Consider the following 25,419-nt stretch of genomic DNA (forward strand, 5'->3'; position numbering starts at 1 on the left):
CCGCAGCCAGACCTCGGCATCCCGGCCAGAGCCCAGCACGGGTCGGGGCGAGCAGCAGAAGCTCAGGGTTCCAGCTGGGGCCACCCAACACTGCTGGCTGAAGCCACACTGTGTCTTCGTACACAGCAGAACCACAGGGCATCCTCAGCCCCTGCTACCACAAGGAATCCCCTGGACAGGTAGGGAATCGAGGTGCTGCGCTCAGGCCAAGGGACGGGTGGGTGCACAGGGCTGGGGGACAGCCCAGCCTTGGGGTCGTGATGTGGTCCCTTAATGGTATGCAGCAGGCAGGGCCAGGGAAAGGTTTGCAGAGGAACGAGCTGTTCCCTGTTCCTCAATGCTGCTGCCAGATGAGGATGGGCAACATCAGAGCCAGAGGCTGGCAAAGAACCATGTGCCACGCACCATGCAGCCACAGCCTGGGGGGACACGGAGCTGCCCAGGGCTCCTAGGGGAAGGTGACAGCCTGAATCCCCACTCACCCCACAGGCTGGGCTCCTCGGTTCCTTGCTCTGAGGGGTCGGGGTTGCAGCCTTTGAGACCAGCAGCTGAAAATAGCTCTGCTGAGGCAGAGGGTGGGAGCAGCCAGGACCCGCAGCTCTGCTCCCAGTGGGGCTCGGGGGTAAGGACGCCTTGCTACAGTGCTGGGCATAGTTCTGCCCTAAAGGAAGATAAAAAGGAAATCAGACACAGGATGACTCCAGGCTTCCCAATAGGGGTCTGGTGGGGGTGAGAGGGAGAGGTGACAGATGCAAAGATTGGGGTGGGCACACAAAAACACAGCTCTACTCACATGTAGGGCGTCCCCAGGGCTCTGAGCATCCCCAGTGCTGCTGTGGGGAGCAGCTTCCCGTGCCCAGCCATCACCCAGGTCCACCTTTCTCTTGCAGTCGTCCTCATCCCACAGCTCTGCCCCAGGACCGTGGCAGCAGGCGATGACCATCATGAAAGCAGATCCTGGAGATGGTAAGCAGAGCACACACACACTGCCAAGCCCCGATAGCAACCCCCCATCCTCACACCGAGGTCCTCATCCATGCTCTCCCCTCACATCTTCAGCTCCCCAGCTGGACCTGGGCAAGAAGATGAGCACACCGCAGGATGTGATGCTGGAGGAGCTCTCCCTGAGTACCAACCGTGGCTCCCAGCTCTTCCAGCAGCGGCAGAAGCGGATGCAGCGCTTTGTCTTTGAACAGCCCAGTGGCTACAGGAAGGTGTGTGTGCCTGGCTCTGGGCAGGGTGGTGTCCCCAACCTCTTGCAGCCTTAGCAGGGGATGGCTTGGTGGGCTGAGTGCGCAGCATGGTCCAGCATCCCACTCGTAGTAAGGGGATGGCAGCACAGCCCTGAGCCCCATCCTCCACTTCTTGCAGCTCCCAGGGCCAGCTGGCTCACACGGCACTGAGAGAGGAGAAGGAGCAGCCAACGAGTGGACGGTGAGTAGACAGCATCAAAGGTAGCATCGAAGTGTTCCTGCTTGTATCCCTCGCTCCCCCATTTTGGGCAGCTGGGCAGGCTGAGCCTCCAACCCTTCTACCCACAGGCTGGGAACGCTGAGGGCCAGCAGAGCTATCACTCCGAGCTGCACGTGGCAGTGTCACCCCATGGTGGGCCTCCCGAGGTGCCCAAGAAGACAGAAAAAGTCTTGCACATGATCAAAGTCCTCAATCCAGATTCTCTGGCACCAGGTGAGCTCGCATCCCAAATCTGACCCTGTTGTGGTTTCCATGCAGTGCTATAGGGTAGATGGGCAGTGCACCCTGGTCTGTCCCTCAGAGAAGGTGATCTGAGTGCTGTGCTTTCCCTTCCCTCCCTCCCTGCCCATGGGGAACAGCCCCCACCCAGGAGTGAAGAGGTCCTCCTCATCCCAGATATGCCACAAGCTTTGCACATGCCTTGGAGGCTGCAGCAGCAAAAGAAAAGCCAGTATTGCCACACAGCTCCCTTGGATTTATGGATATATAGATATAGCAGTGTTTTTACATGTATCTAACCCCCTCCCCACAGGGTACTCAACCCCTCTCAAAGAAGTGCCCCCAGAGAAGTTCAATGCCACCGCCATTCCCAAGGGCTACCGCTCCCCGTGGCATGGACACGTGGGTGACAAGGACAAGGCTGTGGGCAGCGAGAACCAGCTGCTCATGAAACTCCCACATGGGGATTTCGTAAACTTCAACAGGTAAGGCTGGATGAAGCATCAGCACCCCCAGCCTGGAGCACCTCCCTCCCTCCATCCATCCCATTGGGTACCATGGGGGACACCTGCTGAAGCTTGGGAGGACTCGTTCTCATTCTTGGGGAAGGGTTCACTGATGTTCTGCTGGATGGAGCAGTGGCACAGGCAGCGCCTCTCTTAATTTCCTTAAGGTAGCCAAATAGCTGCTGGAAGCACAGGGGCGCAAAGGTTAATCTTCTCACGAGGTGCTAAGAGGTCACCAGCTCCTTTCCAAACACCTGTTTGGGACAGAAGGCTCCAGGCATGCTGCTGATGGCTCAGCCTGGCAAGCTCTGTGCTCTCAGCTGCTGTGCCCCCCACGTGCCTCCCAGTTACACCAGGGTCGAGGTCAGCACCTGGAATGGGCACTGCCAAGGAAAAGCTATCAGGAAAGGCATTTGGTGGCCACTCAGGAGATCTGGTGGTGGGAGCAGCCCACAGCTTCCCAGCCATTCACCTCCAGTGCTGTGGTGCAGTAACACCAGGGATGGGGAACAAGGAGCTGCTGTAAACACTTGGCTCTTTGCTTTCAGCATTTACCCATCTTCCTGCCTCAGTATTTATTTACGGACAGAGACTCGAGCAAGGGCATGTTTCTGAATGATGCTTTACCCTGCACCATTTCTCCCCTCTCACACGCTGCCTTTCTATTTAAAGCCTTGAACTGTTATTTAATACAGATGGATGCTAATTTAACACCGAGCCTCTCGCCACCTCCTCTAATTCTTCACTGAGGCATGAAGATTCTGAGAGCCAATCTGCTTTCAACTTGGGCTTGTCATGATCTTCCAAGCTGTTGGCTTTTAAATCACTTCTCAGTTCATCAAATACCAAACTGCAGAAAAACACACTTTTTGGAACAGAGCAGCCAGTGAGAAGCCAGCAGCGTTGCCTAGAGTTAGGTGAATCCCAGCACAGCTCGCGTGTGTCACAGGGCAAGGGAAAGTTCACCATCTCAACAGCAACTGCTTTAAAGCAGACTGATTTCTTCTCAGCTTTCATGCTGTGAAGCACAGACCTTCAGCCAGCTTGCTGAAGTTTGCTACCTTAAGAGAGAGTGAAAACAAAGCTCTGAAAATGACTCTTTAAATGGGGCTGAGGCGGCTTCTGAACGAGCCTCTCGTTTACCTTTCCCCTCTTATTTCTCCCCAGGATGCTGTTGCAAAACAGTGCCACGTTGCTCGCATTCGTGCAGCGCTACCCAAAGCAAACACTCCCAGCTCTGCCTTATTGATAGATGAACCCAAACGTGGTGTTCCAAACCCAACATTCTTGGCTTTCTGGGGGCTGGCACTGCTCACCCCGCTCCCTTTCGACATTGCTCCAGGAAGGGATGACAGCTCTTTGCCCCCGCGCTGCTCCTCCTGTTAGTCATAGTTCAAGAGCCGTCCCAAAAGGCGAGCTGGAACCAGGGCCAGGAGAAAGCCATTTGCCTGCACATGTGCTAGAGCAATCAGGAGGCAGAGCAATCAGGAGGCAGAGCAATCAGCCCCTGCAGAACACATCAGCTGCAAACAAGCTGCTGTCTGTAGACCAGAGGGTTTGTCACCATCACCTGCTCTCTTCACATCTCATGACTGCAGTAAATGCACCAGCAGGCTTCCTCCTCCCTGGTACAGCCATGAGCTCTCACACACCAAGAAGTACAACCCTGGTCTACCCAAATTTGAATGGGGTTTCACTCTGTATAGAAGTAGACTGCTAAGCAAGCAGAATGTGAGGGATCCTGGAAAGCTGTTGCTGGTATTGTCGGGCTTGTTGAATTAATGCTCCCAGACCTGCTTTATCCATCACTTTCACACACCATCTATGTGCTGTGCTAAGTCCACCCTCTCTTGTACCACAGGACTCCCACCCCGTTTGACAAAGCCCAGCTCAGTGACCTCTTCTATGTGCCTCCTGCTGAGCTGGACCTGAGCGTTCTGGATGTGATCTCCCGCAGACCCAACTTCAACAGAGTCCCACAAGGCTGGGCACGGGTTCTGCCTGAGAGTGATGAGCTGTAGCACCCACGCTCCCTTCCCCATCGCCACGGATGCTTTTCTTGCTAGAGTGAACCGTGCTTTGCACAGCAGGGGAGAGGGGATGAAGTATTCCTGCCTGGCACTTGGTGAAAGTCAAGCTAGTGGTCTCGTGTTATCATCCTTTTCTATGGGATTTGAACAAGCTCAAGTCTGGGACCATTTTGAATTCTCCCCCTGCCAGTCACTGTCACAAGGACATTTAGCACTAAGCTGAGCAGCCAAGTTCTCATCGCTAATGCAAGGAGATCCCTGTAAGCTCCCAGCACCCTCGCCATACAAAACAGGCTGTCCTCTCTCCCCCGTGTTGTGGAAAATGGCAGGACCACCAGCTGCAACGCGCCGAGCAGCCTCACTGCTCGCTGACACACAAGAGCTGCTCTGACAGGTGGTGTCTTCACAGAGAAATTCCATCTTAAGGACAAGTCTCCATCTGCCATTCCACTCAGGACAGTGAGAGGAGGTGAGCGCTGATAAACACCAGCAGAACAAGTCACCAGAGGCACTGGTATGTTAAATGCAGTTATGTGGGGCCTGGTGGGACAGCAAAAGCAAGTGATGAACTGGCAACCCGTTTGTTTACCAACACACGTACAGCACAGCCTGGAGACAAGGGAGGAAAAGGTCAAGAGCTGGAAATTTGTGCCTTTTCCTTAAGCTACCGGCCAGCTATGGCTGTTATTTTCTCATCCTTCCTCCTGTCTGCATGCCTTAAGTTCACCTTAAGCCCTTTGATTATCTCATGTCAGCTCGCCTTCATAGAGCTGGTCAGTAAGGATCGGGCCCTGCTGGACCAGAAGCACTGCAGAGCTGCATGGGTCACAGATCTGAATGCTACTGCCAGAGCATCTGAGCAGCTCCAGCATCCATGGGAAGGAACAGCAGCACAGCTGTACCCCTGCAGCAACCCCAGGCCCCTCCACAACGTGAGCATCAGCGGTGAGGATTTGCCTACAGGAACTTCTCCAGCAGTGCCAGGCAGTGGGACATGCAGCTAAGAGCAGTACCCAGCACAGCCACCCAGAGCACATGAAAAGCCCTGCTGAGCGCTACAATAAGCTCTGATGCTTCCTACAACTGCTTTTGTCAAGTTCTTAATGATGTCACCTATATTTAACCCCATGATACAAGGAGCATTGGGATAAAAGTGCTTTTTTCCTACAGCACTGCGGTTAAACCAGACAGGTGACTTTCGTTGTAAATGTAGCTAACAGCTTCCTCACTTATAAAGCACAGTTCTGACCCTGTACAGATGGATGCGTAGAGGAAATCCCACGCAGGAGTCCTGCTGCACCAACACACTGTTCAGGCAGGAAACTTGCATTTCTGTTCTTCCCACAGAAGCATGAAGGGATAGATAAGCGAATGGGATGAAAGAAAGGTCTGTTCCTTTAACGTTACAAATTCACAGTGCACAACTTGTGGCCTGTGCTAGACCCACCTCTCTTCCCTCTTCCCTTTGCCCATCGGCTGAAGAAAACGTGTACCTCTGAGGATAAATAAATTGCCATCATGTCAAGCTTGCCTGAGTTCTGTCCGCAGTGCTCACCCACCCTGACTGGAACACTGGGGCCAGAGCAGCAGCAGCAGGCAGTACAGCCCTCCCCACCCATCAGCGTGTCCCAGCCTCCCCCAGCACTGCCTTGGGCTGCCTCTTACCTGATGGGAGCCCAACTCCTGCCCCGTGTGCCCAAAGCTGAGGCCTTTCTCTAGGGAAGTGCAGCCTGTTTCCCAGCTGTGCCCCTGGCAGCACCACAAGCCTTCAGCAGAATCAGTGCCACTGGGCCCTACAGGTCAGTATGGAGAACTAGAAGCGTACTGACTGTCACAGCACACTCTGTAGCTGCTTTGGTGGCAGGCAAATAAAATCCAAGTCCTGAGGCACCCGGCTCCAGGGTCAAAGCAAAGTACTGAAAAATCCACATATTTTAATGTCTTTATGAGGCTACAGCACAGCTCCCATCCTGCTCTGCTTTACAGAAAGATGCGCACAGATCCGTCACACAAAAGCAGCAGACATACATAACACCTTAAAATGCTCTAGCCGTGTGCCCATACATCTTAGTCAACTGCAGGCTCCATGCTCAGCTGTCACTCCAGGTCACACCTGCGTTACCAGCAGGCTGCTTGCATGATGTAATGCTTATCTCGCTCAGGACAAGTGGGATTAGAAATAAAGCACCAAAAGCTTCTTTCTGTTAAGTCGTAAGAGAGCAATTCTGTGGCACTTGTAAGGCAAAGCCATGAGTTCAGCACATATGATGAGCTTGGTTTTCAGCTTATTCAGTCCTAGCTTAATACTACAAGATTAATACCTAACAGGAATAACAAGTCATTAATTAACTGACGGAGAGTCTCTCATCACATTTAAGTAGTCCATAATGTTCAGACTGAAGATATCAAATGGGCTTGAAAAGGGCTTGGTTCGGTTTTTCCACAAGTTTATTTCAAAAGTGTGCAAATGGGATTCACTACCAGCACTGTCATTCTGATACATCTCATCCCCAGACCCACCTGACAGCCCTTTTCTACCCCCCCCCACCCCCAAACACTAAATGAAAGATCAGGGATGTCTTAACGATCTGATTAGCTAACAGTGACACAGAGCTCAGTTTGCCCAGCGTCTGCAAGCAGGGAAATAAGGCTTCTCTAGTTCACCCACAGCTCAACATACGGCACTACCATGGTAACTAGAAAATAACATTTACTTAAATGACAAGGGTGGCACGACGTGCTAAGGGCTGCTGTGCTTTCCTGCGTGGGCACCCATCCTCTGGGGATCTTGAGATGGGTAATGAATGGGGCCTGGGGCTCTCATGAAGGGAGGCGGTGGCCCCATGGCGTGGAACATGTGTGGTCCGAAACCTGCAGGAAAAAAAAGTTGTCACGTTCAGACAAAGCAATAGAACACCCAATGTGGGTCTACTGCAGTTTGAGAGCAGTGATGGAATACACCCAGCTAACAGCTTGCATGTCAGAGAGGTCCCTGATTCCTCACATCTTCAAAACCCCTCCTATCTTCTCAGTAAAACTGGGAGCAATCCTTAAACAGTACACATCCTTAGTCAGACCAAAGCTGGTGGGGGACTGGCATGTGTGTCTAAGGCCAATCTAAATTGCTTTCTATTCAGCTGTGGAGCAACTAGATCCACAAGATCTGATGCCCCACAGAAAGATCTGTCTTCAGACAGATACAGACACAGCCAAACACAGGCTGGCATTCAACCAGCTGCAGAAATCACCCTTTGATGTTCAGCTTAATGCACCACGTACACAGTCAGCAAATACCCTGAGCAGATCTGAATACCACTAACAGGGATCTCTGACATGCCTGAAAATTTGAAAGTGAATACAGGGCACAACAGGCAGCCCAGTTTAATCAAACTGTGCTGACAGCTTATTGTATACAATTGGTTTAGACTGCATGATCAGGGATGAGGAAAATCAATATAGGGCATGCATCAGTGTTAACAGTCCAGCTGAGCAAAAAGGATGACATCTCCAGCCCTCAGTGCTGGGACACCAATTTACACATCTTCATTTGAAGAGGAGAATTAAGTACCTGGAGGTGGTGGTGGAGCAATGCCAGGAGGCGGAGGCAGGGCGATGTTAACCACGGCTGGAGGGCCGCTTGGAGGTAGATTGAAGTAATTTGCAGAAGCCTCCTCTTCTGCAGCTGGAGGAGGTGGGAGGGCTGCAGGAAATAACAACCAAAACCAAACATACTGTGGTTATGGAAGTCCCAAATACTCAGACAAAAGCTGCAGATGCATCTTTCTTCAGGGAGGAGAAACAATCAATGCGCCTTGTGGAAGAGCTGCTGAGCACCCCCCGTTTTTATCCACCAGAAACCAGCTTTGTTTTTAACTTCACACAACACTCAATGATTATGAAAACGTGAACCAAGCCTTGAACAGTCTGTTGTCAGTATCTTGGAGCTGAGTTAACTTTAATTCACCCATCACATGACAACCTTCTTTTCAGCAAGAACTTGCTTCTAGACAAAGCTCACTTCCCATTCCAAATTGATCTGCTGTAAACCTACTGTCAGTAACTGCTTTGGGCTCACCAGTGCCTCTACTGTCCTGAGCTGATACTGCTTGTAGAGTTTTAACTCCAGCCCTTCCCATGGAAACAGGTCAGCTTCAGAGATGAAAACTACTCCCTTACCTCCGGGAAGTCCTGGAACTGGCTCCAGCTTTATCCCGGATTCTGTAGTTCCTTCCTTGTCCTTCTCTTTACCTCTTGCTGCCTGGGACCTAAAAAACAGACAAACGTTTGGAGACAAGGATGAGAAAAGGCAAGGTAAGGAGATACGCCGCAAGAGTTCCACATTTCATCATCTAGATCCACTGCTGCAGGCCAAAAATGAGGTGTATGCAAGTATGCAAATACAGTTTACAAGATGTAGAGAGGAAGCATAGCCACAGAAACCCATCTGTGACCTTCAACCAGCAAACTCCCTACACAATTTGTGTTATCTTGATCCCAGATCCTATTGCTGGAAAACAGAACACAAAAAAAAAGACTGTAAGAGAACCCCAGCTATGTATCAGCTCATTACCTACTTCAGCTTAACAGCCAATCCAGCTCTCAAGATTACATAAACTAAATAAAGACCCACATACTTCTATCTATTTGAGAATCAAGCCCACGAGGACAGCATACACACGGCAAGTGAGAAAGTGTTCATGTGCCTCCATGTCACTCCCAGTACTCACCTTCCCCATTTGACATTGAGCCTGCGACCGTTCACAATGAGTTTGTTGAAGGATTTCTCAGCAGCAACTTCTGCAGCTTGCCGGGTAGCAAACTGGATGAAAGCACACTGTTGCCTCTGCACTACTGTTATCGTCCGAATCTCCCCAAACTGGTAGAAGTGATTTCTGTGTGGAGGATAAGAGAGCGTGAAACCCTGTTCCTCTTAGCCACAGAATACACAGCAACTGAGTGTGATCAAACAGGTATATTTGGATCCTTTACTTTCTCCATCACTTGTTCAGAGCAGTGATTACAAATCAAGCCACTTGCTCCTCCATGTAATTATAAACGCAGTGGCTTTTCTCAGCAGCCAGCTAGAGAGAAGATAAGGAAGTTGTTGTAAGTGTAACGCATTACCTCCAAGAACTCAGAGATGACTCATCTTTAAGATTTCTCTCTTAAGCAAAGCTCTTGAGATGTGCTCGTTTATTTGTTCTCCAGCAAGCTGGTACTCCTCTGCATTTGCCCACGAACAAGCTCCCAATTAAAGAAAACTGAAAGCCCCTTGAAAGACAGATTTCCTCCCCTGAAGATGAGAAGTACCCAAAGCATAAGATACAAGCAAATGCACCAACACACCTGAGATCTGATTCAGTGATAGTATCTCCAAGCCCTCCAACATACAGCGTAGTAATAGTCTTATCATCAGGAGGGTCCAGTCGAGGCATTGTTGATGCTCGTTTCAGAAGCTTATCAGCTACAGGGTCATTAATTCCATAGTAACGATCTTTGATATTCTGATCAGCCAGAGGATCGTCTGGATCTGTAGGTTTCTCATGCCTGAGGTTCAGCAAACAAAGCGTTTCTTAATAGCAGCCACAGCTGCAGCTTACATGACTTCATCCACTACTTTCCCCTCTAAACACCATCTGGTTGCTTATATGCTTAACCCTGCTCACAGAAAGATGTCCAAATGGAACAAAAAGCCCGAAGAAGTCAGGCTGGGGCTATCAACATGCTATTGGCACAACTGCCTGGAGTTCGGAATGAACGGCACTTCTGACAGCCAAGCATTCAATACTACAAAACCTAAGAGCTGGATTTCAAACGGCCTCTTGTTCAAATACAAAGACCTCTGATTGTGGGGAGTGACGCTACGATAGGAAGAAATGAACTATGCAAGAGAAGAGCTGCAGTCACTGCTTTGGCAAAACACTATGAACCTACGCAGCAAATTCCTCACAAATGAGCCTGTCACAACAAAGATTTATTCATGGATGCTGCACGCCACCTTACTGCAGATCTCACACTAACTCCAATCCCAGTGCTGCACCTCCTGACTGTTCTTCAGTCCCTAAGGGGAAGCGTATCTGACCGCAGTGAAAAGAAACTATTTAAGATGTGTATGTACCTGTAAGGACATTCTTCTCCTCTCTTGCATTCCCCTTTTACCCAGAAGGAACAGATGTGAGGACGATTACGTTTATAGTAAGGAGTGGTCCGAGCCAGTTTCAGCAGCATGTCGCTGGTAGAAGTAGCTTTTCCTAGTGCACCGACTGGTCTAGTGCCATCAGAGTTGGCTATCTATACAGCAGTTAAAAGGCAGGCAAGTTATTATATATATCTCTCTCTATACATATATCTCAATACTGACACGTAATGCAGAATGAAAACAAACACAGATGTTAAGATGACGTGGGTCATTCTTTTTCAAAGAAAGTGTTTGATCCCCTCCCTCCCCTGTACACATCCATACACAGAGATCATAATCATAATGACATTTTCTTACCTCTCGTTCCATGTTCTGGGTGTAATACTCTTTATTGACATCAGATTTAGGCATTTCATCCTTAAGGGACAGTCCTGCATCCCGGACTTGAATAGGCAAACCTAGAATTAAACAAACAAAAAAACCCTATGAAGCACAAGCTGAAAGAGCAAAAAAACCAGTTACTACAACTCACATTAAGCAGAGATAACTTGTCTCCTGCACACCAAGCTGCCCCTGAATCTCAGAAGAGATCTGATCACAAAAACTTGCTCTTCTGAATCTGTCTAGAAACAACTACGCCAATTTCATGTACACATTTAAAGAAGCTTTCACTTCAGAAGGAAGCAGAACTGCTGCTTAAGTTCTCTTTGTACCCTCTTTGGTACACACCATATTCCAGGTCAAGCAGACAGGTTTGACAGACATTCTTCAACTTGCTGCAGGTCTGGCACACTTCTGTTTTCTTGAAACGCATCCGAACACCAGGACACCAGCGAAACACTGTGAAAGGCCTGGCACAGATCTGAAAGACACGAAATAGACAAATGGACTGCTGTCACAGCACAGCCAAGATGCCATTCGAGTTCCTGCATAGAAACGTAAAACATAAAGAACTCCTGCTCTCTCAGCTACAAACCTGCCTTATTTCATACAATAACTAACGCTAATTGTTAGCTGGCAAAAAACAGCAGATTCAAAGCAAAACCAAAACTGCAGTTACTTACGCATCACATAGCAGTAAAAACAAACTTGCAACAGAAAATACGAAATACTCGAGCAAAAACTAATAATTCTCATAAACGTGAGCAAATCTTAACTCTGTTAGAACAGCCTTCAGTAGTTTTACAGCTCAAGAACAACGAACACAGAGAAGATGATACACCTCACATTCCATGCAGTTATGTACGCATTAAGCTCTTAGCCAAGATAAACACTTTCCTGATGCCAGCAGATCCGTTGAGAACCAAAAGGCACATTTTACTGCCAGGTGTGCGCCAACTTAGAAGCTCGTTCTTCAAAAGACAACCAACATACCTTGCATTCTTTTCCATATTTCTCTTTGGTCTGAAATATAATAAATAAAAAGGGAGAGAAAACAGGAGATATCAAAACTTCGTTAGCGAATGATGAAACGTACCATTGAACTTATAGCACAGTGATGCTGCTCTTATTATACTGCATTTAGACTCGCTCACGTCCACTTTTGCTGCTTAAGCAGAATCTCCCCTTGCCTGGCAAAGAGGATCACAAAAATCTAAGAGACTCTCAACCTGTTTTTTGCTTTAGAAGCACCCATTGAAAAGTATTATGAGTCCAACTTCACGTACCACAGAGGAATGATCATGAAACAGGTCATTAATAGCTATTTTTAAGTGAAGATGACGCAACTGCATAAAACAAACACACCAAAACAAACCATTTTTTACATATCGATGCTGACAATCGTGTCATGGTTCATAAAAATATAACAGCTCTCAGCAAACTTGGGGAAGGGAAATGCGAGGCAAAGATAATCTCCAGGTATGCCCAAATAAGTGGGATGAGCACTGAGAAAAGCAGCATGGAATGGCCTGACTCATCCTGAGCAGATGAAACCAAGGTCAACAAAACAGCATTGAAATTGCCGCCAGCCTTTGTAGGGCAGTTCTGGCTCATTTTCATGTTATGCATGTTTTAGAAATGCTGCTCATCTATTTAATATCTCAGCAGCTCGTTGCTTCCCACGTCACGTGACTGACTGGTATCAAAGCTTTACTGGTATTTCCTGCACTCCAGACATCGGGTCGTGACATCCTGCTCAGCTTTTTGACGCTAACAAAGGCATGAAGCAAACCCTGCAGTGCACGGCCAAGCGGCCAGCAGTGCGTATCTTCAGCATCCCCTCCTGCACCCAGCCTTGTTTGAGCGCTCCGAACCAAACAGCTCAATGGTCAGCAGCACCCAATGAAGAGCACAGGGCCGCACTGTGCAACCAGCACGTACCATGCGAATGTATGGGTTCTCTCCAAGACACGTCTGGCACAGAATGGGGAAGTCCTGAGAGGAGGAAAAACAAAGAACATGTGCACCGAGCAGCCAAACCATCCCAGCAGCGTTGCAGTCAGCTCGGCCTGCCGAGCAAAGCCAGCCTGCCTTAGCGAGGTGCCCGCAGGACCCGCTCACAGGAGGCCGTGTGAGGAGCTGCAGCCCACGTCCGTATCACTAAAGGACGCAGCACATCCGCCGCTGCCGTTCAACACCCACCTCACACACACCCGACACAAAGGCCGCTCCCGAAGCCCAGCTCTGCAGCAGAGGCCACCCTCGGCCCTGAGCGCCCCATCGCGCCGCCCCGGCCCAGCTCCCGCTCAGCTCCCAGCCCCAGAACACGGCACTCCGCTGCCGGCCGGATCCCCTCAGACTCACCGCATCCTCCCAGTTCTGCCGGTTGTAAGTGTTGGAGCCCAGCGACGTCGACATGGCGGCCCCGCGCCCCTCCGCCTCGATCCCGGCGGTACCCGGAAGTGATGTCACTTCCGCTGCGGGATGTCACCTTCCGTGCGGGAGGAGCGGCGGGGGCGCTCTAGGCTCTGCCAACCATAGAGCTGAGCCGGCGTGGCGGATCGAATGGGAACAGGGACAAAACCATTGGGAGCGCGGGGTGCTGAGCTTTTTATGTTTTAATGATCACTATTTCCCCACTAACGGCGGTGTAAATAACAGCGCAGAGCATGAGAGCCAAGGTCGCTTTATTGAAGGTTACTACATGAAGTGAAGCAGTAAGGCAACAGTCGCCTGTCATTTAACGGGTAACACCGACGGGCAAGAAATCCTGCGCCCCGGGAGCAAAGACAGACAGACAGACAGAGCTGACGGCATTAATAGCACCTACAAGCACCTAAAGGGGAGCAACGAGCGGACTGCTCGGCCAGCCAGCCGTCTGTGCACCCAACAGCGGCCGACCGTGTCCTGTAGCACAGAGCGCAGCCCAAACGCATCCCAACGCCGGGAGCTGCAGCCAGAGGGCTCCATCAGCGTCCCAAAAGCTGCTTCCATAGGTAGTAGTGTTTGCGGCTACTTTGGCTAAGGAGAGAACTCGTGGCCAAGGCTTAAGTGTTTTGTTATGTGGAAGGTAAAACAGCGGCAGACACACTAGCGCTATACATAAATAAATACAAACTACACTTCTTCAACTCATGCTGTACACCTGTGTGTAACCGAGGCGTTGTAAACGTGCTGACTTGCTGCTCTGGGAGGTGCTGCAGGAGCAGGAGTGTAAGGTGGGTGCTTCCCTTTGAGGCACAGGGAAACCAGCCCTATGGGCACACTAAGGCAGGCTGCTTGGTTTGCAGATGTGGCCTTATCCCTCCCTCCCACACAGGGATTTGCAGCTCTGGGGTGGCAGAACCACAGCACAAGCACAGTGAGCAACAAAGCCGGCCTTGGCTGACTCACAAACTTCACCCTAAGCCAGCACATCAAAGCCCATCAGAAACTGGTAATGAAAGTATACATTGAACTGGAAATGAAACTAAAGTCTCCCAAGGACGAGCAATCTCACCCACTTTCAGTGAACTGGCATTCGGTATCCTGCATACACAATTCTTAATTAAAGTTGCAGTTTGGACTATGGTCGAATTACACCCCATATAGATATATAAACAGTGGTACAGTGTATGCTAGTTACAGTACAACAGCCTTTCCTCCTCTATACCCCCACAGCTGGAAAAGACAGTATGAACTTGGACAGCCCCTGTAGTTTTTTAGTATGCTAGAACTAATCTCAATTCTCCAAGTTTAGTACTGATTGCTATCCCTATTAACACACATTCATTAACACAAAGACTGACAGGCAGCCTCTCAGGACCACTCTCACCTCAGTAAAGAAATGTAGCACAATGGGACTTCCCAGCTTCTAACAACTCACACTACCACATCCACCTTGCAATACAACGAGCCTACAGTGAGGTTGGCGGCCAGTCAGACCCATGAACGCTGCAGTATATCACGTTTTGGGACTGAAGACAAAGTGATCATTTCCTTTGTGAAAAGATTTATCACTTTGGCTAAGGAAACTACATATGCCAGAGTGCGTTTTCAACCCCACAAGAACATAACAAGTCGTACATCTGAGTGCCCCACAGTTATTTGAGGTATCCTAACAGGAAGCAAAAGACAAAGGAAAGAAAGCATCGTGCTGCAGCAACAGACTTGTCAGTAATGCAGCAGACACTGCCACCTCCTAAAATGTTTGTTTGGGCATAGCTCCGTGTGGGGAAAAAGTTCACTTTTGTGTATGTAACATTAGGTTCGTGGGCTGACATGAAAGAAGAAGAAAAACAATTAAAGTTTCTTTTTTGTTGCTAAAGGCAAATTCAGCCAGGAGTGGTGTGGATCTGGAGAAAGCTAGCTCTCTATCTGCGTGCTGAAACACGTGCTGCGAGTTAAACCAGCCTGTGGCAATGTGGGGAAGCAGAGCTTTAGTCAGTGGGCACTACAATAAGAAAAGAGCACAAATCATCCCAAACCACAGCACCCTCACCCACGCGGCCTCCTCCTGATGGCCTGGCTGCAGCCTGTGGCACACACCCACACGTCACACAGGAGCTTTCACAGAAGGTTTCACCGGGGTGCATTCTTTCACTGACAGTCCATCCTGTGGCCAGCCATGGGGACACAAACGCTGGAAGCTTTTAGGGGAGCACTGGACCGAGGCTGAGCTCAACGTGGTGGGTAAGCCAGATGACCTCCGAGACCTGATCGCATTCCTCACTGGGCCGGATTGGAGCAGCAAGGTTTTTAAACTCATGCTTCATCTTAAAGCTCACGGTCACTTCGCCCTCCTCTTTCTGCGGGGTAACCTTGATGAAAACTCCTACCTTATTGGCTTTTCTGAAGGCAATAACGCTGCAAAATAGAAAACAAAAGAACTGGGTCAGCAGAGTTCTAAATCTATTGTTCTGAGAGATTTATTCTGACACCAAATAAGAGGGATGCTCAATTTACAGCCCACAGGCTGAACATGCCTCACTAGAACAATTGCTCTGGTTGGCAGCTGTTGCTCTTTTTCCAGGGGACTCACAGCCCTTCCTGCCTCACGATCAGAATGCATTACCCTCCTCTAAGCTGGCAGCTGCTGGCAAATCCATCAACAGAACATGCCTGCTTTGGCCATGGGAGTTATGTACTTAGTCACTCAACAGAGAAAGGCTGTAATACATGGTTCGAGCTGCTCTGTAGGAGGGTGTGGAGTATATTTCAATCTGAAAGCTGGAGGCATCCCTGCTGTACACCCTACCATGTGGTTCCCATCACTTCTTTGAACCCTCTGCTTGCAAAAGAAAGGATTACGTAGAGTATTCGTGGAGAGAATCTGTAGCACCACCTATAACTTAACTGCTCAATCACCATACTTGCTTTGCAGGGATGAAATGCCTCCTGAACATTCCAAACCACAAACAGAAAGATTTGCACTACTCTTCTCTGATCACAAAACTAAACATATTAATTAAAAACAAAATGAAAGCCACAACATGCTGAAGAGAGAGAATACATAGCAAGCTACTTGGTTAAAGTGTCCAGTATTTAAGGGACAGGATCCCTAGAGGACAGACAGCACTCACTCAGGGTCATCCTGGAAGTCTTGAGGCTCTGCCAGCTCATCATATTCTGCTGCAGCATCTTTGCCAGCCAGAATAAGCTCCTTGGGAGGTACTGCCACCTGAAACAAAACAGCAAGAGAAGAAACTTTTCAGTACTGACCACCACCTACATTACAAAGAGGACAAAGCAACTCCCTTCTGAGGGCTGCTCTCCTACAGCTTAACAGAAAAATGATTCACCCTTGGCTTTTCCCTCCCCTGGTACTGTCTATTTACAATTCTTATCTGTGAAGTCACATATTTCTCCTCTGGGCTCTGGATCTCAATGATCAGATAGAATTTTAAAATACTTTAAGAGCTGATGTTTACATTGATGGTGGTAACCCGAACCTCCCAGGAAGGAAACACAGTCAATGTGGACTACTGGTGTGACATGAGGAAAGACAAATGGGAACAGAAAGCCTTGGAAGAGACCTGCCTTGTACAGCAAATACAATACCTTGGCACTGCTGTTAATGTTGTCAGGGTCTCCTTCCTCGCACTCCAGCAGCGTGACATGTGTGATATTTTCCACTGGATTGGTCAGAGTCAGAAGCACTTGGCTTTCCTGGAAAGATTCAAGAATTGCAAGTCAAGAAGTAACTATGCTATAAGTCATCACTATTGTTAGTACCCCCACACTCTGTGACTGATCGACGCCTTCAAAAATCACACTGCGTACTCAAAGATGGACAGCAAAGGGCCCCACTCCTTCAGAATGCTGCCAATATCATGCAGCACTCCACACCTTTTATTCTTCAGACACAAACATGTACTTGCGATGCCAGATATCAGATTGCACTGTCATCTACTCACACTGTGTGACAACTGTAATCTACTTACACTGTGTGACAAGTGCAGGCAGAGTTATTCTGACCACTCCCTCAAGCCCTGCACTCTCTCTAAACAAAGCCAGCAGAGCCCTCAGGAATCAATCCCACATCCACACCTCTCAGTTATGTCTTACCCTAAAATGTTTCTGGAAGAAAAACACTGACCTTCATGTAGCGCAGGTTGGGAATAGACATGATTCTCACTTCAGGGATGTAGTTACTAAAACAAAACAGAGCAAATGACTGTGATAAACTGCATTGCTGTCTGCAACCTACCTGTTGAAGTAAGTATTCACAGGCATGTGGCTAGCATGTTCAACGCTAGTAGAGTTTAGCTTACATCACGCAAATAAATGAAGAGCCTTTTTGCTATATAAGGCTAATCCTGCAACTCCTGCTACTACATGGGACTGGAACAGCATGCGTTGCCTTCTTCAGACTGCTGAGGTCCTCAGCAACCTTTCAATACACCAGGGAGCAAACTTACTACAGATTACTCAAACAAATTAACTGATTATGTCATTTTATCAGATTACACAATTACACACAAGATCTAAGCAAGAGCACAAAAGAAATGAAAGCATAAGGCTCTAAGTATTGGTAGGCAGTTGCTGGCCCCACCCCCCACATCTTACTTACACAGCAACCATCTGGATCTTGAATTTGATGGATGTTGGGTTGAATTCTGGTTTGCTGAGGTTGTGTTCGCATTTCTAGACACAGAGATATTTTTGTTAGCATCAAAAGATAGCGTGTGCTCACAAACAGATGAGTGGCATGCACATGGCCACTAGCCACAGCATTACCAACCTCTAGCACAGTGCACATAAAGCTATCTTGGGGTGCACATACCCACAATGGTGGCAAGTTATTGATGCTCTGAAAGTATCTCATCAGTTCTATAAGTGCAATCTCAGAAATACAACTTGGAACCAAGCTTAAAAACACTCAGACATCAACTGCAGCAGGAAGAAGGCACAAATAACTGGAAACCAAAACTGACTTCCACGTGGGCTACTCTTTAAATACAGGTCTTGCCTGACACAAATGACTTCCTAGAAAACATTATGAAACTGGATTTAATTTTTGCATGTCTGTGCTTTCCAGCTCCCTGCTTTTCTTCTCTTTCTGTGTGTCAGGACATACAGACTCTTCTGCAAATCCACACTTGTGTCTTTACATCTCTTTGAATAACATGAAGAGGTAGCTGCATTGTCACCACACCAGAGATGTGACAGCCTCCCTAATCACCGCATGCTGCTTCCACTATTCGGCTGAAGAGTTACAACCACCAGAAACATTTGAGCAATTACTTCTAAAAATGAAATGCAGAGCTCATGTCCCACAGTCCAAGTCCTGTGAGCCTAGAAGTGATGCTTTGTAGTCAACAACTCACCCGACAGCGCAGTGAACGTTTGATCAGGAGGTGCTTATGACGTGGGTAGAGCTGGGAAGCACAGATTGGCTGGAAGTCAGGCTGCAGCAAGCGCTGATGCAGTGTCGTCACTGGGTGACATAAAGAAGACCAAATTTACAACTTATCCACGCACTGAAACTCAAGCCAGACTGTACACGCACTGGCCTAACAGCATGTGTGCAAAGGGCAAATCAGTTTTCACAGCTTTGTTACTGTCACAGCTGGATGCTGCTTGAGGAGAATACAAAGTTTTGCAGCGAGGAGTTTGCGTAATGCAGACTCACACAAAGAATTAGTGACTACACAGGCAAGGAACTCCAGCAGCCAAATTCCCCACGGTATTCTTCCATAATCACCACTGTCTAACAGGCAGCAAGCCACCTGGCAGCCTTTCCCTCAATGCAGAGGTTGTCTTCTTCACCAGCATCCTATTTTCTCAACACTGACAGAGTCTCATGAGGAAAGGAGACAAAGACCATCCATGCCTTCCAAAGAAGCTTTCATGAATTATTTAATGTGTGGACTTTGTGGGTTTGCAGAACTGAAGACATCTGTCCTGCTTAGAACCATCTCAGCAGAAAGTTCACATCGCTTCCTATATACCTGCTGTTTTATCCTATTTACTCTTATATTTCTTGGACCCATCTACAATATGTGCTGATTAAATCATGAGTCAACTAAGTATCTCACAAGCATACGTAAGCTGTTCCAACCTGATGTCAAAAGAGTGCACAATTGTTACTTAACAGGTCAGTTAAGGCGCCAACTCCCCAGCAGCACAACTACTTCCTTATTAGCTGCTATTGTTTGAAAAAGGATGTCAGGTCTTTCCTTCACCCAAAGGAAAAAATCACCCATGTGGTTTCTATCACATGCAGAAGAATTACAGTGAACAAATGAAACAATAGTCAAGAAGACTGTCGGTTTTTGCTCTAAGTTTTCCTTTGTGTGGTTCTTTTTGCTAAGCTGCAATCAAAAGTCAGAAATTTCACACCATTTCAACCTCAGCACACTAAAACCCTGAACCACTAGGAACCCATTGACAAGTATCCAAACACTGCCCATGTTATAAAATGAATGGCCACAGTGGTAAAATATTAAGGTATTACCTTCAGTCAGATTGATTGGTCTTGTGTAGTAATCCTCAGGAAGGGGTTCTACTTCTTCCATCGCATCAGCTGGCTCAATCTTGATCTCCTTTTGGTCCTCTCCTTCTTTCAGACTGAGGGAAAATAACAAGAAACTTAGTCATAAAACACAGCTCAGGTGCTCTGACAGACAGCAAGGATAGTACAGCATCATATGGAAGGAGGCAGGAGATGCTAGGAGTGCAAGACAACGGCACACAAGGATATGAAAAATGTACTTGTTTCTATAAGGTGACACTCACGAGAGTCCAGCAAGAGCACTGATGGGAGCGCCGGGCCTCTGGCGCTGAAGCCTGGTTCCCAGGCCGTATTTGTCCTACAGGAAAAAAAAGGCATCATCAGGCTGAGGTCTGCTTCCTTCCAGGGCAACAAGACCTACTGCAAACTCATTCTCTGAGCTGCATGGCAAGCATAGGGGAACAAGCAAATTAAAGCAAAAAGGGAAAGGTATTCAAGGCCTCTTAAGTTTTTTTTCCTCCAATCAAACTGTGAGGAGAAAATAATTGGAATAGACAAACGTTTGTGGATACTGCCTATAAAATGCTTAGTTGTTTTTAAGCCATCAGCCTACAGTACTACCATATTGCTCTTGAACTGCTTGCCAAGTCATGCAGTATGAGAGTTCAACTGCATGAGAACTATGTAGACATGGCTACATGTCCATGTGAAACGCTCTCCCTGCAGCACTCCTACAGATGCTAGAAGGTTCCATTTCCTATGAGCTTCGTTACCTAAAGGTCTGCCTCTCCCACTAGGCTCAATCACTTGGCAGGAACAACTGAGCTACTCCTCTGCTTTCTGCAGCTGAACCGTACACGTGATGTTTGGAAGCAGAGGATCTTCTAAATTCTTACCAAATGAGAAATCTGAGCATCAGCCTACCCTGCTGGTTCCTCAAGGGTCAGCAGACTGACATTAGTATCATTTCCCTCAGGTAGGTAGACGGACACATCTTGGCAGAGATTTGTGAAGAACTGCCTTTCAAGTGTGAGTTACTTACCCAAAGGCAACGTCCTGTTTCCAAACTAGCAAAACCCATGTTTTTTAAGCACATTACCCTCTAACTAGTTATCCTTCAGGTGCTTTTGCTCTATACACATTCAAGTCAGAGGTGCTGAGGGAAGGTGAAGAGCAGAATTTGTTATTGCCCTTCAGTTGGTACCATGAGAGCTTTAACACCAGCAGAAACGGTGAAAAGACTTACCACTACATGTATAGTGTGTTGCTGTGAAGAGCCCCCAAAATAGCAGCAGGTAGCAACGGAGACAAAAAATGCAGCCATAAGACACAAGCAAGGGCACAGAGCAGGCACAGTTAATTGAGAAGTAGCAAGCATATGCGGAGTCATCCAGCTGAACAAAGTAAGCATTTACCTGGCAGTTACAATGAACAAGTAATTCAGGCCACAATCAAGTCTTAACATTAATTTCAGTTGAGACTTCATGCAGCAAAGTGCAGGACAGTCCTGATTTGATACTGAGCAGAAGTATGCAACTGTCCTGAGAAGGCTACCACCATATCTAACTACAGCTGTAATGCACTTCACTGCTGGATATATACTCCTTTGCCTGGCAAGTACAAACCCTACTGGCACTACTGGAGAGGATTAGTACAGAAAAGATGCAGTTTAGTACAAATTAAAGGGTGCAAAACTACTCAACCCTAAGAAATCCTTGCACACTTTCTTCACGTTAATCTCAACTAAAAAAAGAAGAAAAGAAAGCGGAGTAGCCCTATCATGCTACCCCTCTACCCAATCAATTTCCAAGCTGAGGCTGCTGAGCATCAATTGCCTGCTCTGAAGGCACAGCACTCCCAGCTCACCGAGAAGGCCAGAGGCATGTAGTTTCGGCGTCGCACCAGCTTCTTCCGGTCCCGCTCGATCTTCTCTTTCTGAGCCAACTGCTGGTAGTACTCAACCAGCTTGTTAATCTGGAGCGAAGAAGAGATACAGATACCCAGTGAAAGAACAACAAACACCACACCAGCTGCAATATCTCAATGTGAGCAAGCTGGGGTTCCTGCTACTTGTTTCATTCTGTTCCTAGTATATCACATGATATACATTAAAGAAGCTGCTGTGTCTTAAAATTGATTTATGCACATCATGGGTGACAAACTGATGTTCCTCTGGGAACGAGGCCTACCAGAAAACAGCATCCTGTTCTGATTTTCCAGCTAGTGACTGTCCCCATTTAGATTCATCCTTTAGTTTCTCCAAAGCATGCTTTCAAACTTACTAAGAGTCTTAAGGGGAGAGCAGTAGGGCAAAATTTGATGTGCACTGTCAAAGGTTAAGAACACTTCTCATTAGATAGCAGGCTTCCCCAGACACACACAGACAGCATGCTCATTAGTGCAGTTTTAACAGTGCCGCTTGTTACTACGCTTACAGTGGAGATCCTCCTAAAGAAGCAATTTCATACTATGACACCCATGGTCATGCCTCTAAGAGGCCTTCCTTCCACTGAATTCAATCAAAGCAGAGCTTATGAACTAGATCTGGCACCTGAAAAATTGTGTAGGTGCAGAAAAGAAGATGGAGAGGGCCTGGCACCTCTAACATCTCTTTTTAGCCGATGCCATCTCAGCTTAGGGATGGCCTTCCCCTTCACTCACCCTCTGCGTGTGAGGATTCTCTGGTTCCTGCCAGCCACCACTAGCTGCAAAGGAATAAAACAAAGTCCTGAGAAGATTTCCAGACTCCACATAGAAATCACACCTTACATCCACCCATCTCAGTCCTAGCTGTGAAATATGGCTTTCCCTATATTCACTATCCTTACCATCACAGTTCTTCAACTTTGTACCTGCGTAAATATACACCTCTGTGAACTTTTCACAGGCAGGCTTGGGTTGAAGTGACTTGCCCAGCTTTTACTCTGCGTTTTTAAAGCAATTCTACTTGAGGAATACTCAGAACAGCACCACGGGGTGACTATGGCAGTGTGCACATCTGTTTATAACTACTTTTTCTTATTAACAGCTGTCCATGTCTCTGCACCTGCATCTCTAAGTCTTCAGTCAGATGAACACTAGAAGTCAAAGAGAACCTGTCTGTTCTAGTCAGCCTCATTCCTGGAGCATGATACATGTTTTCTGTGTGTCTTATGCACTGAGAAACAGACAAAAGCTTTGTTCCATTTCTGTCATGAAGAGAAATAATGGGTGCGCATACTAATGCCTCTGAAATGAGCCCAGATACACAGAAGTGACAGGAAATGAGTTAGATTCCTGCGCTGTTAGACTGAGTAACTTCAAAGACCGAAGCAAGCCCTCAGCTGGGGGCGAGCACACCTACTGGCAAAGACCCACATCCGACAGCTTTCTGACAAGTCAGGTAACATGAGCATGGAAGTGGGTCGGATATTACACTAACTCAGCTCTTCAGATGAGATTTCATCAAAAAAAGCATCTTCTTGTCAATTTCCCAACTGCAACTCAAAATCTAGACAGACCTTATGCTTATCATACAGCCAGAAACAAGGCTGATTGTATTCTACCTTCACTAGACACAGTGGACTGCTGTTTGCCTTGTATTTTTGCACATCACTTACCGACAGACTTGTCTGCCATGCCCACATCCCGGGAAGTCCAGCGGCAAAACCCACAGGCCAAGTAATATGCTTTCTTCATGGTAGTTTTGGCTGGGTCATCAGGCAGTGGAGCTGGAATGCTAGTGGCCCGGGTGGAAAGGGTGTGCATGCAGCAGGGGCAGTCAAAACAGTTAGCACACCTGGAGGGAGAAAGGCCTTAGAATCATGGAAACATTAAGGATGGAAAAGTCCTCCAAGATCATCTAGTCCAATTGTCAGCCCGTCACAGCGCTCCTAACACAGCTCACAGGCACAGGAACTCAATGAGCAAATGAAGATCAAATCAACATCATGGGAAAACACTTTTTCCCCAAGACAAACAAGAAGTAATGAGTGATGGAATTTTTGAAGGGGTGGCTGGGTGCCCATAAGGCACAAAGCTGCTCTCAATGGTGGCCCTGGATGACAGATGAACCTTACCGATTCTTTTTCAGCTTGGCCTCGGCTGACGGCATGTTTTCCAGGCAGCTGGGGCAGTAGTGGGAGTCCACCTGAGGGTCAACACAGACACGTCACATAGGAAACTGCTGTGCTATTCAACGAGGCTTTGCCTTGCAGAAGCCAGTGAGGACCTGAGGTGTTGTTGCAGCATCTGAAACCTCCTTTCATCTCAGCAACGCTGGGAGGGTTCTTCAGACACTCAAAGCACTGCCTGGTACACGGCAGGGGTTGGATGACTGCACATCCCACAGCGTGACTTCTGAGCCTGGACAGCAGGTTGTAACACGTTACCTGCCATCTCTACCTACCTCTATCTACCTCTACCTCTATCTACCATCTCTACCTACATGTATCCTGCCTTGGACCCGCACTGGGCACAAAGCCGGGCGGCTCCGGAAGCATTTTGCTGCCACAAAGCACCGCTGTCAATGAGCACAACGGAACAGGAGCGGACCCTTCCCAAAGGAGGGCACGGCCCGGCCTGAGGCCTCCCCTGGTGCGCCGCGATGGAAGCAGGAGGTGACACATCTATTTTGTGCTGCTGGGAGGCTTTACGGTGTGCAGAGCCGCCTCTTCAAGGCACTTAATGCGTTTCCTAACGCTCCTTTAGCGGCTGATGCTTTCTTAATTCACGGTATGACCGAACAACTGATTTAAAGGAGCCCAAACGACCACCGGAGCCCGAAGCCAAGACAAGGCCGCACCGCCCAGGCAGGAGCTCGGCCCTTTACGCGCAGTCCCACCCCCGCCCCGTGCGATCTCGCCAATCACAGCCCGAGCCCCGCAGATGGACAGGATAACTGAGCCAATCTACCGCGAGGCACCGCCCCCTCCGTCAAGGACAGCCAATCGCATCGCTTAGCCCCAACACCGCTGTGCCCACCCCCGGCCGGCACCACAAGCCAATGGCGAGACGATTCGCGAGTAAACGACAGGCGAAGCAGCCAATAAGCGCGCGCGAAGGGCAGCGCCCCGTTCCGTATGGCGGCGCGGCCGGCCGTTACCTCGTGCGAGACGCACTCCAGGGAGCGCAGCTCGCTGCAGTAGCGGCAGAAGTAGAGCTGCGATAGCGGAGCCCGCATCTCCTTCTCGCCGCGCACCAGGTACAGCACCCGCTGCGACTGCAGCAGCGACGCCATCTTGGGAGGGAACGGCTGCCACGCGCCGCGCTGACGTCACCGCGCTGCGCCGCCCCCGTGCGCGGCGGAGACCACGTGACCTTTCGCTTTAACCCTTGCGGTGCCGGGCGGGATGCGATGGCGCGGCGTGGCTCTGCGCTGCGTGAAGGGTCGTGCGGTGCTCGTGTACGGCCTGCAGGGCGCAGGCGTCAGTGCTACAGTCTGTGCCGCCTGCAGCGTTGCAGTGCTACGTTCAGCTGCCTCCTAAGCAGTGTGCTGCCTGTGGGGGGAGGAGAGCGGCAGTGGCAGCGTGTGAACCCTGCGGTGTCGTTTAGCTCCAGCCACTGCCTGCCCTTCCTGTGCGGCTTTGGAGGAAGCCCACAGCTGTGATGCATCCTCTGCTTGGCGATAAGACCCTGCGTGGCTTTAATCCTGAGCTGCACTGGAGGCTGATGAGGGCTGAGCTGCTGTGGGCTCCTGCCTGGCTCTGACCTCTGCTGGACTGGAGGGAGTGATCTGTAATGGTGCTCAGCCATGAA

At 48.7% G+C, this 25,419-nt stretch overlaps 3 protein-coding genes across 4 annotated transcripts; 1 reads left to right on the top strand and 2 right to left on the bottom strand.

Annotated features, from left to right (window-relative positions):
* The first annotated feature begins 167 nt into the window (after positions 1–167).
* MYOZ3 (myozenin 3) lies at positions 168–4,219 on the top strand. Its single transcript, XM_072348628.1, has 7 exons — positions 168–179; positions 891–966; positions 1,060–1,214; positions 1,372–1,434; positions 1,542–1,686; positions 2,006–2,177; positions 4,060–4,219. Exons 2-7 carry the CDS (start codon positions 936–938, stop codon positions 4,217–4,219), a joined length of 726 nt encoding a protein of 241 aa, XP_072204729.1. The 5' UTR covers positions 168–179; positions 891–935.
* Positions 4,220–6,126: 1,907 nt separating this feature from the next.
* RBM22 (RNA binding motif protein 22) lies at positions 6,127–13,245 on the bottom strand. The gene is made up of 11 exons (XM_072348031.1): positions 13,113–13,245; positions 12,690–12,743; positions 11,742–11,771; positions 11,097–11,229; positions 10,725–10,825; positions 10,347–10,519; positions 9,575–9,775; positions 8,956–9,120; positions 8,405–8,493; positions 7,797–7,928; positions 6,127–7,099 (listed from the first exon to the last, which is right to left on the bottom strand). The coding sequence occupies exons 1-11, from the start codon at positions 13,164–13,166 to the stop codon at positions 6,969–6,971; spliced, it is 1,263 nt and encodes a 420-aa protein (XP_072204132.1). The 5' UTR covers positions 13,167–13,245; the 3' UTR covers positions 6,127–6,968.
* A 173-nt stretch (positions 13,246–13,418) lies between these two features.
* DCTN4 (dynactin subunit 4) lies at positions 13,419–24,956 on the bottom strand. 2 transcript variants are annotated; one of them, XM_072348080.1, is made up of 14 exons: positions 24,767–24,956; positions 23,742–23,812; positions 23,283–23,461; positions 22,345–22,388; positions 21,550–21,657; positions 20,930–20,950; positions 19,968–20,041; positions 19,687–19,799; positions 18,557–18,666; positions 17,800–17,873; positions 17,326–17,380; positions 16,788–16,895; positions 16,310–16,407; positions 13,419–15,593 (listed from the first exon to the last, which is right to left on the bottom strand). In XM_072348080.1, exons 1-14 carry the CDS (start codon positions 24,899–24,901, stop codon positions 15,380–15,382), a joined length of 1,404 nt encoding a protein of 467 aa, XP_072204181.1. In that variant the 5' UTR covers positions 24,902–24,956; the 3' UTR covers positions 13,419–15,379. The 2 variants fall into 2 exon arrangements, with proteins under 2 accessions (XP_072204181.1, XP_072204182.1); XM_072348081.1 differs by lacking the exon at positions 20,930–20,950.
* Between the last annotated feature and the right edge of the window lie 463 nt (positions 24,957–25,419).

Source organism: Excalfactoria chinensis, chromosome 13, assembly GCF_039878825.1.
Source record: "Excalfactoria chinensis isolate bCotChi1 chromosome 13, bCotChi1.hap2, whole genome shotgun sequence".
NCBI classification, from domain to species: domain Eukaryota; kingdom Metazoa; phylum Chordata; class Aves; order Galliformes; family Phasianidae; genus Excalfactoria; species Excalfactoria chinensis.

Excerpts from the sequence above, each read along its gene's own strand:
- MYOZ3 (XM_072348628.1), top strand. The coding sequence starts at position 936 with ATGACCATCATGAAAGCAGATCCTGGAGATG. Across the intron at positions 967-1,059 it reads GAAAGCAGATCCTGGAGATG|CTCCCCAGCTGGACCTGGGC; the intron begins GTAAGCAGAGCA and ends TCACATCTTCAG. Across the intron at positions 1,215-1,371 it reads AGCCCAGTGGCTACAGGAAG|CTCCCAGGGCCAGCTGGCTC; the intron begins GTGTGTGTGCCT and ends CACTTCTTGCAG.
- RBM22 (XM_072348031.1), bottom strand. The coding sequence starts at position 13,166 with ATGTCGACGTCGCTGGGCTCCAACACTTACAACCGGCAGAACTGGGAG. Across the intron at positions 12,744-13,112 it reads GGCAGAACTGGGAGGATGCG|GACTTCCCCATTCTGTGCCA; the intron begins GTGAGTCTGAGG and ends TCCTCCTCTCAG. Across the intron at positions 11,230-11,741 it reads AATATGGAAAAGAATGCAAG|ATCTGTGCCAGGCCTTTCAC; the intron begins GTATGTTGGTTG and ends CGTGTCTTTCAG.
- DCTN4 (XM_072348080.1), bottom strand. The coding sequence starts at position 24,901 with ATGGCGTCGCTGCTGCAGTCGCAGCGGGTGCTGTACCTGGTGCGCGGC. Across the intron at positions 23,462-23,741 it reads GCCAAGCTGAAAAAGAATCG|GTGTGCTAACTGTTTTGACT; the intron begins GTAAGGTTCATC and ends TTCTCCCTCCAG. Across the intron at positions 19,800-19,967 it reads AGTGCTCTTGCTGGACTCTC|TCTGAAAGAAGGAGAGGACC; the intron begins GTGAGTGTCACC and ends ATTTTCCCTCAG.